General features: G+C 37.3%; 2 protein-coding genes across 5 annotated transcripts in view; both read right to left on the bottom strand.

Moving 5' to 3' along the window:
- Window positions 1-7,289: 7,289 nt before the first annotated feature.
- Window positions 7,290-10,349, bottom strand: eif2s1a (eukaryotic translation initiation factor 2, subunit 1 alpha a). Of its 3 annotated transcripts, none has more exons than XM_019080436.2 (7): window positions 10,191-10,349; window positions 9,660-9,907; window positions 9,498-9,577; window positions 8,543-8,694; window positions 8,237-8,441; window positions 7,902-8,045; window positions 7,290-7,823 (listed from the first exon to the last, which is right to left on the bottom strand). In XM_019080436.2, exons 2-7 carry the CDS (start codon window positions 9,898-9,900, stop codon window positions 7,698-7,700), a joined length of 948 nt encoding a protein of 315 aa, XP_018935981.1. In that variant the 5' UTR covers window positions 9,901-9,907; window positions 10,191-10,349; the 3' UTR covers window positions 7,290-7,697. The 3 variants fall into 3 exon arrangements, with proteins under 3 accessions (XP_018935981.1, XP_018935982.1, XP_018935983.1); XM_019080437.2 differs by having other exon boundaries at window positions 9,660-9,926; window positions 10,191-10,344; XM_019080438.2 differs by having other exon boundaries at window positions 9,660-10,029; window positions 10,191-10,338.
- Window positions 10,350-10,918: 569 nt separating this feature from the next.
- Window positions 10,919-18,633, bottom strand: part of LOC109063364 (protein PALS1-like) — a 40,037-nt gene continuing 32,322 nt past the window's right edge. For both annotated transcript variants that reach the window (XM_042774235.1, XM_042774234.1), the window contains 11 exons: window positions 16,197-16,274; window positions 15,826-15,975; window positions 15,576-15,737; window positions 15,340-15,417; window positions 15,056-15,239; window positions 14,876-14,947; window positions 14,729-14,800; window positions 14,473-14,640; window positions 14,194-14,396; window positions 13,764-13,874; window positions 10,919-12,966 (listed from right to left, as the gene is read on the bottom strand). In XM_042774235.1, coding sequence (XP_042630169.1) covers window positions 12,790-12,966; window positions 13,764-13,874; window positions 14,194-14,396; window positions 14,473-14,640; window positions 14,729-14,800; window positions 14,876-14,947; window positions 15,056-15,239; window positions 15,340-15,417; window positions 15,576-15,737; window positions 15,826-15,975; window positions 16,197-16,274 — 1,455 coding nt within the window. In that variant the 3' untranslated portion in view covers window positions 10,919-12,789. The remainder of the gene's footprint in view (window positions 12,967-13,763; window positions 13,875-14,193; window positions 14,397-14,472; window positions 14,641-14,728; window positions 14,801-14,875; window positions 14,948-15,055; window positions 15,240-15,339; window positions 15,418-15,575; window positions 15,738-15,825; window positions 15,976-16,196; window positions 16,275-18,633) is intronic.

Here is an 18,633-nt window from a genome sequence, read left to right as displayed (position 1 = left end):
GCAAAGCAGTGAAGCTAGAAATCATCCTCTTATTGGACGATGTGACCTGTGACATCAGTCCCGCCTCTGTCCCCACAGGACTCCCTTGATTTGATTTGACTTGCAAGAGGTGTCAGAGTCTGACCTGATGGCAACACTCATCTTGTGTTTTTACTTTCTACTTTCTTGCCTTTTTTCTAGAGGAGGTGCTGGATAATTACCACCTAGGATGTTGCCATCTGTGCCGCCTTTCACGGTCTGTTAACTTGCCTCTCAAAAACTTTTCTGGTGGCAGGGGCCACACATGTAAGAGAGTGCACATTCAAGCATCATTAAATCCTATGCTAAAGAGGATAGACTCTACTTATGGCTCAGAGCAGTATGTCACGCCGCCCCAAAATAGGCTGTTAGAAAATCAAGTCCCAAAAATGTAATAAATTCAATGTGTTTTTGAACATCGAGGTCATGTTAGCGCAATCCGGTCCAGATCGTGCTGGCACGCGCTGTCTTTCCAAAGTCAGTCTGACCTTATCCACCTTATGTCCAGTTAGGCACAAATGTGTGGAATAAATGCTGATATCCGAGAGCCTTGACTTTATTGCTCTGTCTTTTAGAGCGCCGGAGATCAAGTCTAACCGCAGCGCCGACAATAGCGGCGTATTGTTGTGGTGGAAATCTGTTATTAACAAGCTGTCAGGTATTTGTACTGACAGATTCTTTGTGAAAGCCTCACTTAGGAAACCACGGTGTCAAGCCGAGCAAGTTTTTAATGAGAAATGCCAAGCAAAACACGGCTTGCTGCTGCAGGAGTGAGGAGGGGTACAGGTGCATGGCTGGAAGCGGTGGATGGCTCAATAGCCAAGAGAGAACATATCTGTGTTCAGGATCTCCTCTGATTATTGCCACACATCATCAGAGAAATGAAGCAACATCAACACAGGTGCACGGCTGAGGGTTATGGGAGCCCGGCTGACATGTTTCGCAAAAGGCTCGCGCTGTTTTATTGCTCGGGATGCCTGCTGTGCCACGCAAAAATCCAACAGCGGTACATTATTTGATATGAAGCAGTTCATCAAAGCTATAATACAAAAAAGCAAATATTACACCAGAGAAATGGTGATTGCTTTAAAGAGAAACAGCCTTTCTGCTACAAAGGAACCATTTAGATCAAGTGATGCTTTTAGTAGTTGATAAAGCCAAACAACAGCAATTAACCCTTTGCTAAGCTCCGCCGCCTCTGGTTACTGTTGTTAATGCAGACAAGCTTTACAGAACATCCCATAGGAATGGGAAGTGGAGATCACTTCAAAGTGTCTGAATAGTTTTTGGTCCCAGATTTTTATCAATTTTTCTGGTAGTCCACTGAATGAATAATTTGGGGGTATATTATGTCACAGTTTACTTTATTTTGCTATCCTCACTTACATAAATGAACTATAGTGTCCTGCACCCACTAGTTAAAAAATAAAAAATGCGTAAATTATATCTGGCGTCTGAATAATTTTTGGTTTGACTGTGTACACACACACACACATGATAAAGTCAAGATGAGCTCACACTGATTGTTTTTCTCCACAGAAAAGATCCAGCACTAGCACGTGCAATAAATTCCTCACCCATGTTTCAGTCCCAGGGTGTGTCCACTGATTTATAGGGATATGGCTGAAACATTTTTATCCCTTTGAGTCAAATAGAAATGTCATGAGCGCAGCTTAGAAAGCTCAAACTCAGGTGGAACACTCCAGGCATCAGCAGCGCATGAGGGCCGGGATCCTGGAAGCAGACCTTTACTATTGACGGACGTGGCAGTTCCTCTTCATAATGAATATTATCTAGCTGCAGCTGTTGTAGATAACATACAAGAGGGCTTGATGTGTTGGCAGCTTTGTACAAACAAGCAAGTAAAAGCTACATTTGGAACACAACGAGCACAATGATTCAAACCTGGTTTGTGGTTTAGTGCTGCCGAATCGAGCCAACAGCATTAGTACCGGCAGCACGTTTGCAAGCGTAAGCTGAAGGCTGACAGGGCAGGTCAGGGGAATGTGTTGTGTCATTTGTAGGCCTGAATGCATCTACACTGCACTATAGATCTCAATCCATCATCAACCTCTTCTCCTAATTAACCTTACTCCCCTGTGGAGACAACCCAGCTGCAACATGCCCTCTTCCAATCAATCCAATCACATACAAACCCACAGTCATCTATGCTTCACACAAGTATGAACAAAGGTGTCAAAGACTCTGCTGATGCCTTGCTGGACTTTTTGATTGTGTTCAACGCGTTCATAAAAGTGGTTCTGTGAAGCAGCCGAAGGTTCTGTTTGTACTACAGGGGGATCATGAATCTACAAGGGTTCTTCTTACCCTCTGGTGCTATTATTTTTTATTTAATCAAAATGGCTAAACATTAAAACTTGGTAAAGGTTTTGGCACTTGCTATTTAAACACACACACACACACACAATTTGAAAAGGTTAAATGTTACTGAAAAAATAGTCACACTTGTACTCCTTGCAATCAAAAATGACCGCATTGAAAACAAATTTCAACTAGTGGAAACGTTTGGTTCTGTGGCCAAACAACATAATACAAAAAACTAAATTATTAAATTATCATACCCAAACTTGATTTTCCTCACAGTTTTGGGTAGAACATGGTTTGGAAAAAAATATATTTAATGTAAAATTGGAAAGTAGTATTTTTTAGTAGCTAAGACCTTATGCAACAAGACTTCTTTAAAAATAGACTTATTCATTCCTTTGAAACTATTTAACTAAACAGAGGGAATGAATTCTTAATTTGTGGTCCCTTTTTTTGTATTTAGTTAAGGCTGCATTTACACTTGGCATTAACATGCGATCTAGCAGATCGGATCATCAGTCAATCAGAACACGCCATGTTTACACTTAACAACATCAACTGACTTTTTTATCTGGATAACCAATCGGATCTGGGGTTTTGTTGGATAACATTCCGATCAGAAGTATGTTTACACTTGTCTTTTCAATGTGTATGTGGACAACATCCGGATACAGGTCGCATGTTAATACCAAGTGTAAATGCAGCCAAATAGTTCTTATTTGAACTACAGTCAAACACTCATATAGGCCTACATCTAATCATGAGATATGTTTATTACACAAAATTATACATTGTTGTACAGATTAGGCTCTTGTGATAAACCGGACAAACTTCTGGCAACATGGTACAATTGTAATGTAATAATTATTATAAATATATATATTTCGTTTTTTTATCTACAATGTCAAATTTTAAGATATAAAGTATAACATATATACTGTATTATACTAAATATTCATTTAAAGAATTGAAATAAAATAAGATTTAGTTTTTTTTTTTTCTTACAAATCTTCCGACAGGGAAGATTAAAAACTTCCTTTGCCTATTTTGATTTTTTTTTTTTTTTTTGTGACACAGTATGATAGTCAAACACAAGGATAGCAAACTTGTTTCATATCAAGAGCTTAGTTCATCATTTTGTAGCCAAAACCCTTCTGAAACTGCTCGAAGCCTTATGACAAGCCAAGAACATCTTGCATATTGTTTTCTTGAGTCTTAGGTGAAGAGGCTAGCATGGTCTTCTATGCTTGCTGATGCTTTGGTTCCCTCACATGGTAGATTTGTGCAATGCAAATATTCTATAAACAGGGAACATTGTTTTGTCTCATATTTATTCTTTGTTTTCCTAAGCCATCTCAAAAGAAAATAATTATTGAAAAAAAATAGTAGAACCAATATGAACCCTGAATCAAAGCAACATGAGGCAGAATCCATCCAAAAAAAATATGAGATTGCATAAAACAATGTTTTATCATGTGTAGTGCGTAATCTTATAGAAAGGACAAAAGCTGATGGCTAATTAATATTAAAGGTGATAATGAAGGGATTATTTTTTCCAAGACGATAAGCAAATGGCTCTTAATTACAGGTGCTCTCTCCCTCTCTCTCTCTCTCTCTCTCTCTCTCTCTCTCACTTTACGCAGCCTTTGACGCAGCAGTGACAGAAATAACCCCTCATTAGCAGTTAATCATGTTAACCTGACTGAGTGTGCAGTGAAGGGGAGCTAACTCAATTTTGCAACAAGAGATTGATTTCTTACAATTAAATGAACAGGTGCGACGCATGTAGAGTTTCAAAATTAGGAGTTCGGAACCATCTCTCAAGTTTATTTCAAACAGACTTCACTAAATAGTCACATTTTCATTCTTTTCACAGTTACTGAAAATGTGAACAAATACAATGTGAACATTTCAGCGAGTGTTTGACTAATTAAAGTACATGAGAAGTTAAAGTAGAAAGTTTAAAGTAAAGTTTCACTTTTAGGTTTTCATCAGCGCATCAAAGCATAAAACAAAAATCGAAGATCATAAAAAGTGAAAGGTTCTTATAAAACTCATATAAATAAGTTTGGGGTTTATTTCAAGATATTTAAAGAAATCTCCTATGCTCACCAAGACTGCATTTATTTGATGGACAAAAAATACAGTAAAAGTAGTAATATTGTGAAATATTATTACAATTCAAAAGAACTGTTTGCCATTTTAAATATATTTTAGGATGTCATTTATTTCTGTTATGAAAAGCTGTTCCTTTAGAAATCACTCTAATATGCTGATTTGGTGCTTAAGAAACATTTCATATTATTATCAACGTTGAAAACAGATGTGCTGCTTAATATTTTTTGTGGAAACCAGGATACTTTTCACAATTCTTTAATGACTAGAAACAGCATTTATTTAAAATAGAAATGTTCTGTAACATTATAAATGTCACTTTTGATCCATTTAATGTATACATGCTAAATAAAAGTATTAATTATTTAATTAATTAAAAAAACTGCCAAATTTACTGCCCAAATTTGTGAAGTTAATATAATGATGACGTTACTTACAAAAACTTCTCCCATGGTTTCTTACCAGAACTTCTTCAACCACATAACATAATACCACTTCCAGAAAAGAAATGCAGATGTGAGAGTTCAGAGTCCTGTGATGGCGTAGTAAATTAGTCATTAGGCCAAATGAAAATATGAGTTAATACAAGACTTGCACCTAAAACCCAACTTAACATTTAGCAGTCCATTTCAGTTCAGTCCAACTGCAGATTCCTAATGTACTATGAACCCTATGTCTGATGAAAATATACATTAGGCTACCAATCAAAGTGTAGACACATTTGACTGGCTTTATATTTTTCATCATCTTAACCTTTAGATCCCCTTATACTTAAATATAAACAAAATACAATACAAAATTCTAGATGAAATATTCAATTAAAATGATTAAGATGCATCCAAAAGTTATTTAAAGAAAAACATAAGCACACATATAAAGCAGATGAAAATATACTACACATTTGTATGGAAACAAGTACACTAAATTAATGGCTACAATAAAAGAAACATAAAATGCCTTTATCTCAGCGCTCTGAACAGTATCTGAGTGATTGGGTCTGTAGGTTCCAGGCTTCCTGCCATAAGTATTCTCATGTGAACACAACACAGGCTGCTCTCATAGTCCAGTGTCTCATTTAGCCAGACAAACCTGTGCACACCTGCACCAATACAATGTACAGAGACATTAGGACTCCTGAGTGGACATTATTGCAAATGCATTAAGCCAGCTGTATGTGTCCATATACATAACGGCCTACAAATGCTCAGGGGATGCTTTTTTAATCTGACCAAAACATTCAGGCTGACCTGAGTTTTTCAAATACATGTGGAATCTTCCACACGTGCAGCTGCTTGACGACCTCCACACAAAAACACAAGCAAAGCGCTTAATAATGTTGAATACCTGAATGAAAGCGTGTGCAACTTTACAAAAAGCGTTTTAGTTTGAGCCTACAGGCCAAAATGTGATACAACAGCGCCATCTTTCTATGGCAGACTGAATTACACACTGAGTCTAGAAAAAAAGGTTTATTTATTTATTTTATTTTTTTATTTATTTTTTGTCATGCCCCATCACGACAGGTATCACCATTTTTTTACTATTTAGAAAATAAAATAACATTCTATGAAAACTATAGCTAGCATGGCAAACTGCTTATTAAATAAATGAGATCCCAGTAAATAGTATATATATAGATATAACTATATATATATACATATAACTATATGTATATATATTAGGGCTGTCAAATGATTAATCACGATTAATCACATCCAAAATAAAAGTTTTGTTTACATAATATATGTGTGTATACTGTGTATATTTATTATGTATATATAAATACACACACATGCATGTATATATTTAAGAAGAATATGTTATATATAATATAAAATATAAGAATATAAATATATAAATGTATATACATGTAAATATTTTCTAAATATATAATTTATGTGTGTGTATTTATATATACATAATAAATATACCCTGTACACATACATATATTATCTAAACAAAACTTTTATTTTGGATGTGATTAATCGTGATTAATCATTTGACAGCCCTAATATATATACATACATACATATATATATATATATATATATATATATATATATATAAAAAAATATAACTATATATACATATACATATAACTATATATACATATACATATAACTATATATACACATACATATATATATACATATACATATACATATACATATACATATACATATACATATACATATACATATACACATACATATATATATACACATACATATATATATACATATATATATACACATACATATATATATATATATATAAATAAACTTTTAGAAGCTAGAATTAGCATAACTGCAATAAAACAGATTTCCTAATATATTATTTAATGACGTTTGGGATCAGTCTCTTACGCTAGGCTGCATTTATTAGATAAAAAATACACTAAAACTATCGTACATTACCAGTATTGTGAAATATATATATATATTCCATTCCATGTACTTTGTAGATAGAATCCCCTTTTTTATATATATATAAAATAAGTTGTCACAGCATAAGAATGTAAATAACTCAATTTTGACAAAAATGTCAGACTGAACCCTCATAATTCCAAGGTGATGATATTTTAAAACAATTTATGCTTGTGATGGCAAAGCTGCATTTTTTTCAGGACTCTTAGAAGAATATAAAATTCTGCATTTATCTGAAACAAAAATCTTTTGTAATATTATAAGTGTCTGATAAATTTAATACATCACTGCCCCCGAAATTATGAACAGTAGTGTATCTGCTAAATACTTCTAATTTGGTGAAGGCAGTTAGATTCCATAACATATCTAACATCTTAGACAGGAAGCACACAAAAAAGACAAATATACATGAAAAAAAAAACTTGCTTTTATTAGTTCTGCATCCACAACAGAGGGCTTTGATAAAGAGAAGTAAACTGATCAAGAAAAGCCTTTTCACCACAAACTGCATCTTTCTTGAATGAGGCTGGAGACAGACTGTTGAATTGGTATCTGTATTATTAATACTCCCAAAGCCATACTCTAAAGTTCATGGAAGACATTCCTCCAACAACTCATCTGATAAGCAAAAGTCTATAAATGTACGTCCAGCTTTCACTGCCTGCCACAATTCACCCATAATCTGCCCGGTATTATGGAAGCGGTGCTTTCCATCAATGGCTTTGCAGTCCTTGTGGTATGATAAACAATTCACTGTAACTCTCAAGTCTCCTGAATGATTACGGCAATGCTGGTTTATTGTGCTAATTCAAGCTAGTCATCAGTCTTGGCCTCCATCTCCTCTGCATCATCGTCTCCATCCACCTCTGCATTCTCTCTCTCCAGCCGCTCTAACTGCCGAGCCAGTTCGGTCTCATCGGTGTCCGTTACCACTTTTGGCTGCATCCATATTGAAATAAAGTCAAATGCTATTCAATACAACAAAACAAAAAATGGGTAATTATGATAATTTCTCACCTCCATTTGAATGTTGAAGACGCCCCTCTTCTCTTCGATCTTCTCTTTTATGACAGCCATGGCCTGATTGAGCACTGAAAGGCCCTCTGTGCGCTCTAGCGTGGTTGTGGTCATAACATAGCGCGGAGGGGCAATCAAGTTAATCTGCAACAAAAGCAATGTAATATTGAGCAAATTTATATCACTAGGAGCCTACTAGACTGCTTGATCTGTTTGATCACATGACTGACAAACATTTTCCATTAATACTAATTATATATTTTTTCATTCAGAAATTAAAAAACACATTCATCATTAGCAAGGTGCACTTTTAACCGGAGCAAAAAGGTTGTTACCTTGATTGGCATGCACTCCGTTGAACACTTCAGTCCAGCCCTCAAAGCTTCTTTGACCGCATCGATGCCTTCATAGCCATAGCAGGCCACCTCAATGTCCGCTCTTATTTTAACAGCCTGCGGAGTGAGTCGTCTGTTGATGTTATCAATCAGAACAGCCCTTTCCTCCTCTGTCAAATCTAGGCCATCTAAAATGGAAGTGTCTCTGCACAGAATGCAATTTACATAATCGTGATATAAAAACATTTGAGTCATTTTAGTCAAGTCATTTCGTAGTAAATAAGCGATTGATGAATGCATACTTACGACACAACCTGCTTAAAGATGTCATAGGCGCCGTATCCAGGCCGCTTGTACTTCTCATCGAACACCCAGGCGGTCCGCTGGTACAGACTCTCTAGCTGCTCATCTTTGGTGTATTCTAGGACTTCAGCGACATGCCTCAAAATGCTGTAAACCTAAAACAACATACAAACACACAACATCTATGAGACCGTGGCCATACACAGGGTTTTAGACATAGAGAGGTTGAACTGAGCTTGCTAAGTGGGATTGACAGGAAGACAAAAATAGGATAACAAAAGCTTTAACACATTTCATTTTCATCTCTGTCAGTGAAAAAGGCAAAAACATGGTCATCAAAAATGACATTTGGGTTTAGAATGACACCACTTTTCAATAAGGTCCCATTAGTTAACATTAGCAAATGCATAAACGAACAATGAGCAATGCATCTAACAAAACACAACTGTTAAATCATGTTAGCTCAGATCCATTAAACAAAATTAATAGTAATGCAAATGTAAATGTAATGAAATGTAATAGACATACGTTTTACCATGTTCTAGTGTAGGTCTGATGATAACTTACTGAAAGGTTATCAGGAGGAAGATGTAACCAAGTTCATTTAATTCATTAACATTATGCACAAATTCATTCTTAAACTTATGCCTAATATGCTGAAAATGGCATTACCGTCAGTCGTTTAACATTTCGGTCAAATATCAAACGTTTAGCTACGTACTCTTATTTTTGAATACTTAAGCATCAAGCTGAAATTCATTTTAGACTATACTTTGACATTGATGAAAGCTGCCTGACTGCTAAATGAGAAAGTCAGTTATCTTGGCATGGTACCGATATCTTTGCAGCACCGAAGAACAGCTATTATTAGGAATACAAAGCTCCAGATCTAGAGGACCTCAGTGGAGGGTACGGCCTGTACTGTATGAGAGCACTTAAACAGACACGGCATACTCACAGTTTTAGATTTTGTGAACTTGTCTTCGCATTTAATGGCCTCTTCAGGTGATACTCTTCTTTTGGATAAATCAATGTAGCCTGTGAAAATATGGATATCACTGGTTAAAAGGAGGAATGGACCCAATAAAGCAATAACCTTAAATTTGAAACACAGCCCTGCCTTTCTCTTTATCCACACGGATGACCACCACACATTCGTTGCGGCCGATCCGGATGAGTTTGTTGATGGATCGGATTCGTCGTCTGGAGAGCTCGCTCAGCAGGATCATCCCCTCGATGTTGTTGTACTCCAGCAGACTCACATACGCGCCCATCTCTGCTATCGATCTGACATTGACCATCACCACATCTTCCACCTCTGGAAACCTGTGCTGGTAGAATCTACAGCCGAGTGCTGGCATCTTGATCCTGGCAGAAGGGGACAAGTCTACTTCTTGTGAGAGCTGTCTGTGTAGAAAGCTCACTAGGTTTTCAGACGCAGCCGATACGAAACGCTTCTCAAGTAAACAGTCAGTTTTTATAGAAAACTTCTACAAAGTGTTAAGAATGGAGACAAAAAAAAACTGGACATCAAATATACGGTAAACTATAAACTATAACTGATAAACAAATAGACTAAATGATACAGTTCAACAATTCAACACAAAACACACTACTTTCTGCCACAACAACCACACTCTCGTTCACTTACCGATATACAGGAGAAATGTGTACTGAAGTTTACTTAACGTCCTTGATTTGATGATGAGAACTCAAGCGCATGTATAGTAAATAACTGAACAGCGGTTTCTATGATGTGTATTTCATCAGCATGTGAAGAATCAGGCGGAAGAGGAAGCTATTGTTCGTGGAGTGTTCAGTTGCTCTGTACCGCCATCGAGTGATTCGGAGGCGCACTTGCAGACTGGCAGATTCTGTTGTAATGCCAAAATATTTGAGTTTGTGCATCTTTGTGTTCTTTAAAATCCCCACAATAAATAAATAAAAATTCAGAAATACAGTAAAATTTAAAGAGTTTTTTTTTTTTTTATTTGTTTATTTTTTGTAACAATATAATATACGGTCACGTCTGACAAATGCATCATTAATGAATACATTTATTAATTTAAATTAAAGAAAATCATACCGAATTATTATTCATATTTTTAGGGTCGCTAAGATTTGTATTTTATTTTAATTTCAGTAATTAAGCACAATTTCTTCAGCAGCCTCATAAATGTTGTTTTAGTTTGAGTTTTTAAATTAACAATTTACCAACACCGTTCTCTTCTAAAATCTAAAACTTAACAGGTTCAAATGTTATATATATATATATATATATATATATATATATATATTTATATATATATATACTGTATATGCACAGAATCTTAATAAACATTCAATTACCATCTCATCTATAAAGAAAAAGACAAAAAACATTATTAATCTGGGCTTTAATTCACTTGTATAATTCATACAAAAACAGTTGAGAAGGAAAGGTGATTCTTCTTTTACATTCATTAATTCTACTTCCAGTTGACTGGCATGTGGCTAGATCACATGAGACAGGTGTAGCACAGCAGGTTACTGGCTCCATCCACACTCACAACACAAACCAAAGTGTAGTGCACAAGAGTAAAAACCTCAACGGTGTTTCCTAGTGGCTGAGCTATTCTGTACAAAAAATTAAAAAAAATTATACGGTTGCTTTCTAAAGACACATTGATTATCTTAAGAAAATAAAACAAAACAAAAACAACTGTAAAAACAGTTCTGCAGACCAAATCTCAGTAACACCGTTTCCAGTGTGTGCTTGAATCAGCTATGGAGATAATACTTGTCTGCAATAACTGACAGTCCTTCTTTTAAAAGCGTTGTTACCAATCATGTGCACGCATTAAGATGAAGTGTTCCTCACTTCCAGCATTTGCACTCATGGGCCAAACAAACCCCAAAATCATGCATTCATAAGCATACATTCAGCAAACTCATCTCACCTCAACATTGAGTTGACGTTTCATCATTTTGATAATCCAAAGCCATGGAAAACCATCTCATGAAACATGCCCAGGTAAGATTACACCCCAAAGCCAAACAGGAAGAAAAAAAAAATCTTTAAAGTGAGATTAGATTCTAATGATTGAACAGCATGTTGACTTTATTACAATAATTAAAAAAAAAATCTTAAAGAAAATTAAGCCTTTTTATTTTTTCTTTCTGATTTAGGGCGAAATATGACCAGGACATGTTCTTGGCAGGTTTCATATGATCCTAATAATGTAGAGCATTACCAAAAGTTAAAACATAAGCCCTTTGCTAATGTTGAAATGGATAAAAACAACACAGAACCTTCAAATCCGATCATAAACAAATCACAAATGAAACATTTGAAATTGTGCAGAAGCATTGACTAAGACTAAGCCGCGCTGACACTCAGATGGTGAACCTCCCTGTATTGCTGTCAAATACTGTTTACAATACTGGTTACACTTCTGAGTGCTGGAAGTGCATGTGAATACTGAGACAGAGAGCATAGACTTACATTTAGCCACTTCAATATTGCAGCTAGGTTCATATGTGGCCTTGCAAACTCTCAAAAAACCTGAAGTGTACTATTAACTTCTGTCATAATCACAGTGTTGCTTGCCATAGGTACACTGAGGCAGCGCCACAGGGATAGAAGGCATCAGTCGCTTTGACAGTTATCCCTTTTAGTGCCTTTTAAGCTTGAAAGAGTTGTTCAGATGGCCACTGAACTCACTGCTGGATGCTGTTGTAACACTGTACATCAGTTTGATGTTTCAGGGTGAAAGAGGAGAGAACAGAGTGTACAAACATATTTGTCCACTAATAATGTCAGGGAACCCAAACTATTCTGGAGTTTGAATATCTCACTGGACTTTTAAAACGGTGACTTACAGTTGATTTCTCACATTTTAAACCCTCCACATTTGTCCAAAAACATCTTTAAAAATACATATAGAATATTTACAATCATAAATAGTTATCAAAAGCAGTATAGAAGCCCTAATTCTACTGCTGCACCAAGTGCTGGTAACTCTCTCACTGGAATGTGGGTAACCGCCCGGACTCAAAAACACACCATGATCAACCGAATTATGACATAAAAACTCTCATTTCCTCAGCCTGCTGGAAGCGCAGTGCAGACAGACACTTCTGGTGAGGTCAGAGGGCGCGTAGTGTCCTTATCTAGTGTTGAAACAGCGGCATAAGAGTGTGCGATTCACAAACAGTCTGCTCTTCATTTACACCCGTCTGTGGAGGGGTCGCTGTGAGTGGGCTTCATCTCAGCGCAGCCAGGATGAGGGGACCCACTGAGGTTCAGTGTCTAGTTTATTGATGAGACGCAGCAGCTCCTGGAAGGCCTTGTCCTGGTCGGTGTTCACGATGGCGGCGTCAAACAGGTGGCCGTAATTCTGCTCCATCTCACGGGCCTTCTCAATGATTTCTCTCAGCTCCTCAGGCTGAAACAAGAGAGGGTGTGAAACCATGAAAATTGGAGTAGTAGTCCCAGAACATGATTTTGCATTTAAAACGAAAGACAGAGGGCAAAGGAATGGGGAAAAAAAGCAAGGGCTCGGCTTGCGTTCTTTAACCCTCATGTTGTGTTCTGGTCATTTTGACCCAGAGATGATGTTCTTTTTCCTAAATATGCTAGTTAATTCTTATTGCAGTGGACTAGAATGTACTGACTTTGCTCACACAGGGTATAACAACTCCCACCTTCTAACACTTTCCAGTCAGAAATTACTGGCTTATAAAAACTACTTGAAGATCTCTCATTGTACCAAATCTTGTATCAATTTGTTTTCTTTCAAATAGTACGTTTTCTATTTCTTTTTGCAACTGATTATTCATAGGCCAAATTGCCCCAAATAATGCATTTTTTACTCAAAAACTGAGATGCATAAGCTCAGATCAATGAAGCCTATGACCACAGTGAGAGAAAAAAAGTTTACAAAAAGACTGAATCCAAGATATGAACAAGATACAACAAAATGCAAAGTAAAAAAGGCCGGTCTTTTTTGACTGCAAACACCAAATGAATCAAAGGATTTTCAGCACAGCACAAGGGTTAAAAGTCTGAGCGCCATGTCATGCACAAGATTCTACAAAAGGCTTGAGATTCAGGCACACAGGTCTGAGATTTCTGTCTAGTGCATGTTTACATAGAAAAACAATGGAAAATCAGCACAGTGGACTGCAAAAATGTTGTATGTGGAAAGCTCCTGAGAGGTGATCTTTCAGGGCCGATGTTTACCTTTGGGGTTTTGTTGTCTTTAGCTAAGAGGGCCCTCAATCGCTCCTGGGATGGAGGAGCAATGAAGATAATGTAGGGCTTGAGGTCCGAACTGCGCAACACCTTTAAAGACTAAAAGAAGGGGGAAGAAACAGTGAATAACAACAATCCTCAAGGAAATGCACGTGGTACTGGATTTCCAAAATTTCCGACCAAACTGCTAAGGCAGAGGTGTCCAATTCTGCTCCTGGAGGGCCACCTTCCAGCAAAGTTTAGCTCCAAACCTAATTAAACACACCTGAACCAGATAATCAAAGTCTTAAAGATGACCAGAAGCTTCCAGGTAGGTGTGTTGGAGCTAAACTCTGCAGCAAAGTGGCCTCCAGGAACACAATTGGTCACCCTTGTGCTAGGGCATTGTTTCCAGCGTGTTCTGAGTGGTCCATCTCACCTGAGTGTGTACACAGAGGAGGCAGATTTTGCCTGTGTTGATGACTTGTCGGACTGAGTCTGTGCTGGTGCCATAGAGGTTCTTTTCAAACTCTCCAGACTCTATGAACTTCCCTGCTGCAGAGTCCATCTCAAAGGCCTGACGGGACACGAAGTGATAATCGCGGCCATTCACCTCGTTATCACGACGGTTTCGTGTGGTGTCTGTGGCAAAGAGAGTTTGCAGCTCAGGACATTACATAGTTACACAAGCTGAAAAACAGTGTTTTCTGATACTTACGAGGAACAGCACCAGCAAACCTGTCCGATTCACTGGAGAGGAGTCTTTGTCGGAGTTCATTTTGACCACAGTTTGGTGGGCCGATGAGAGCGATGGGCCGTTTGCGATTGGCTGGCTGGTGATATAGTGCCATCTCTTCATATGTAAGAATCTCCTCGTTATCAAAGTCTGCAGAACAATAGGAAATGGATGAGATGGAGCAACTACAACAAACTACTGTAGAACTCAACAACAACAACAGTCTGAAAAGACTCACCATCGTTTTTATTAGCATTGTATTGCATCTTCTTTCGCTTCTTCTTGTTCTTTTTTGCACACCAAAGTTTTCCTGTCAAAAGAAGATGAGAATTTAGAGTTGTGCACATATGCATTTAAGAGTGTGCATGAGATCTGTGACCCTAACCTGATTTCTCAGGCTCTTTATCCTCCTCTATGGTTTGCTTCATTGCTTCTCTCTGCTGCTGGAAACTCTTGCCTGGACAATCAGTGAGAAAAAGACATGTATGCATGAAAGTCAAAAAAACTAGGAAGAAATATTTAAACAAGAATCTGAATCCATAGAACAGCATGTGAGATGCAGTACCAGGGACCAGGCCAGCAAGAGGCTGGTTGTCTTCATCCCCGTCTCTGTATGCCTGCCACCAGTTGGGGTCATCTTGGCTGATTATGTGGAGGATATCTCCCTTCTGAAAGCACAGGCCGAGCTCTCGACATGGAACGTAAGGGTCATCTGAGGGGTCGTAGTCAAAATGTGCCTTCACATGCATCTGGGTGAATACAGGGATATGGGTTTAATCACTCATAAGTTCTATTTATGCCTTGCTTCACTCAAGCAATAATTAATTTAGTTCTGACTGAAAGGCTCACCACAGTTTCTTTAATAGGTGGTGGTTTGATCTGCGCACTGGGAATGAGAATGAAAGTCAGTACGCCATGCATGTCCGCCTGTGAACATGGAAAAACAACAACATTCAGTGTCCAGTGGCCTAAGAATGTTTTTAGATACTTCAGTACTTAAATACTTAAGTTTTTTATAATCAAAAACCTAACAGACTTCTTCCTCTTTCTTCTTCCTGCCAACTTTTTTTTTTTTAAGTAATTACCAGGATGTCGAAGACCTCGTTGACATCTTTGCCACGGATTTCCACGCCGTTGATCTCCAGGATCTCATCTCCTTCATGCAGAAGGCCACTGTTTTCTGCCGCCCCTCCTTTCACTATGCGGCTGATGACTACGCTGTCCATATCGTTTCTAACAGTCGCTCCCTGCATAAATACACGTGCACATTAATACAGGTTAAATGTCAAGAAGTGCATAAAATTCGGAGGAAAAGCAATGAAAGAATATCCTCACCAATGGGATGTCCTTTGCCTTCTCAATCCGCACAATTTTGACAGTCTCCCCGCCCCACTGGGTGAGAGTCTCACTTTGACCGACAGAAGGAACAAGAGGCTCCAGCTGCATCTCTTGTTCAGCCACACTGTCATGGGCCATCATAAGCGCCTGAAGGATATAGAGAGCCAGAGATGATGGGTTATATTCAGGATGAAAGCCAAAGAGCTCTACAGAGTAGACATGAGTCTGACCTCAATGTCATGTTATAGTGTTCAAAAGAGCTCAGGCTCTCGGACAGGGATTGAGATCACAGCTGTGGTCATCGGCACAGCAACATAGTGGAGAAATGGGGGAATTGGGAGATGTGTGTGCATGTGATGGAGACAGACCTGCATGTGAGGAGTTTTGAGCAGGGTGCCTAGCTCAAGTCCTTCCTTCTGCGAGCTGTTGTGCATCATGACCTCCACCTGTGAGGACAGATTCAACAACATCAGGTCATCACAGCAGTACAACAACACTACTACATTTATCATGCCTAAAGTACGGTAGGAGAAAGTGCGGAATTTGACTTAAACACCTTTGACAAATTGCATTTCAGTTTTTATAATGTACACTTAAAATCAAAGGTTTAGGATCAGTACATTTTTTTTATGCTTATCAAGGCTGCATTTATTTGATCAAAAATATAGTAAAACAGTAATATTGTAAAAACATTATTATAAAGTACAGTGTACAGTGTTAAAGACAGCTGTGCTGTGTAATATTTTTGTGAACACTGTGATACATATGTTTTAGGATTTTTGGAAATTAACAGCATTTATTTTAAAATAGTAAACATTTGTAACATTGATTTAATTCATCCATTCTGAATAAAAGTATTAATTTCTTTCAAAAAAAAAAAAAAGTGCTGACCCCAAACTTTTGAACATAGTTCATGTTTGTGATTTCACAGATATATTAGGAAACTGTTGGTGTTCACTTTCTTAATAAATGTCCCTGGTCTAATTATGTACGAATCATCAGGGCATAGTCTTGAGGAAAAAAAAAATTAAAGATTTCACAGTGTCATCAAAACGTAACAACTTTCTCTACCTCTGAAATGACTTTTTTTCTGCAGACAAATGTGGAAAAATATTAACCAAAAATATCACAGCCTACTTTTAAGATCTAAAGAAATCCTAATGGATGAAATCAAGTCCACTTCTACATTATTTCCCTATAATTCCCTATAACATTACAGAAATTAAACTTTGCTAACCATGCACACAACCTCGGATGATAACTGTCATATAAAATCACTTTGTGGCAAAGGAATGAGAAATAATCCATATGACTGATGCAAAACACTAAGAGGGAATGATGTTTACTTTCAGATTATACCACAGCAAAGTTACAACACAGTAACAGAAAGTAGGGCTCTGGATTTCAGCAAGATTTTTGTAAACACAAAGTACAGCTTTGTATCAAGGGGTCAGAGCAATGGGGGACTTGGAGAAGTTTTGGAAGTGATCCTACAGTTACAAGTCCTTGTATTCTACAAATCAGTTACAAATCAGTTACAGGTGGAGAACATACACTATAAAGGGATATTTTTGTAGAATTTTAGAAAATACAGTATTTATGAGAAAATACGGGCATAATATTCAAGAGCTCTGGATGGGATGTGTCCACAGTCCACACTGGCTCTGGTAACCTTTCCCATGAGAGAGAGTATTACTGTGAGAGCACAGCACAGGTCAGTGGATCTGGCTCTTAATGAATGAGGAGGACAGAGCAACTCTGTGTCTTGTATTGTACTGCACAGAGTGGGATAACCAAAAACAACAACGATGAGTTTATCAGGCTCTCATTAGCACTTCACACAACACTGACTCCAACTAAAGAACCTTTTCACCATAAAACCTCTTAATTTGTGCACATATGCATTGAGCCAATCATTTGCACTGCTATAAAATATCAGATCTCCTTAACTGTCATTTAATCAGGATTATAAATGTGTGGTGACCTCAGCCAACCAGCAAAGTCATGACATTTTCAAGTCATGATTATTTTCCTGTGATTAGTCACATGGCATTGACGCAACTTGATTATACTATGACAAACAGACTAAAACAATAGTTGTTAATGTGCCTGTTTTAAATTTTTGTGCTCTGGTTACAGTTATCTTGGCAACATGGATCAAAGAACCAGGAGTAAGAGTAGTGTAATCACTATTTTTAGAGAAAAGTGCTGGGTGGGGTGTGTTAACTAATCACTTTGTTTCAACTTTACCAACTACTTGTTCATACCTACAACAGACATGCACCTACAGCTTGTGACTGTCAAATGATTATATGACTATAATACTGAACTGAACTGAGTCCGGCAGAACTATTTAAAAGAAAATGAAGTATTATTCACATGCAAAAACTCTATTTCAGTTGGAACAGTCCATTGCTAAGTGCCATTAATAGCACAAATGCAGATGCTCCCCTATTAGCCAGTCTGCTAATTGCCCTTTTGTTGTTTTTAACCACTGAATACTCTGAAACCTCTTGTCCTGAATTGTTCTTTGATGTTACTGATTTCCAAGCTATGTATTCTCTGGGTTCACATATTCAAACAATGCAATAACAGTATCAACAAATAAACAGTCAACAATAAGACACATTCAGCAAAGTGTCACTTCACCTCTAACAGTGCTTCTAAAAAGAGATGCAAAGAACAAGTGACAAACATCAAATCAGGTCTGAAGTTGTGCTTCACAGCTGTCAGAGTTCCTGTCTCACAGCTCTTCATGTGTCCTTGAAAATCGGTTTAATATATCCAAAACAACTTTCATGTTGC

The sequence above is a fragment of the Cyprinus carpio genome, chromosome A17 (genome assembly GCF_018340385.1).
Source record: "Cyprinus carpio isolate SPL01 chromosome A17, ASM1834038v1, whole genome shotgun sequence".
In the NCBI taxonomy this organism is placed as follows: domain Eukaryota; kingdom Metazoa; phylum Chordata; class Actinopteri; order Cypriniformes; family Cyprinidae; genus Cyprinus; species Cyprinus carpio.
The sequence above is the reverse complement of the archived record's forward strand: the minus strand, read 5'-3'. Positions and strand labels throughout refer to the sequence as shown.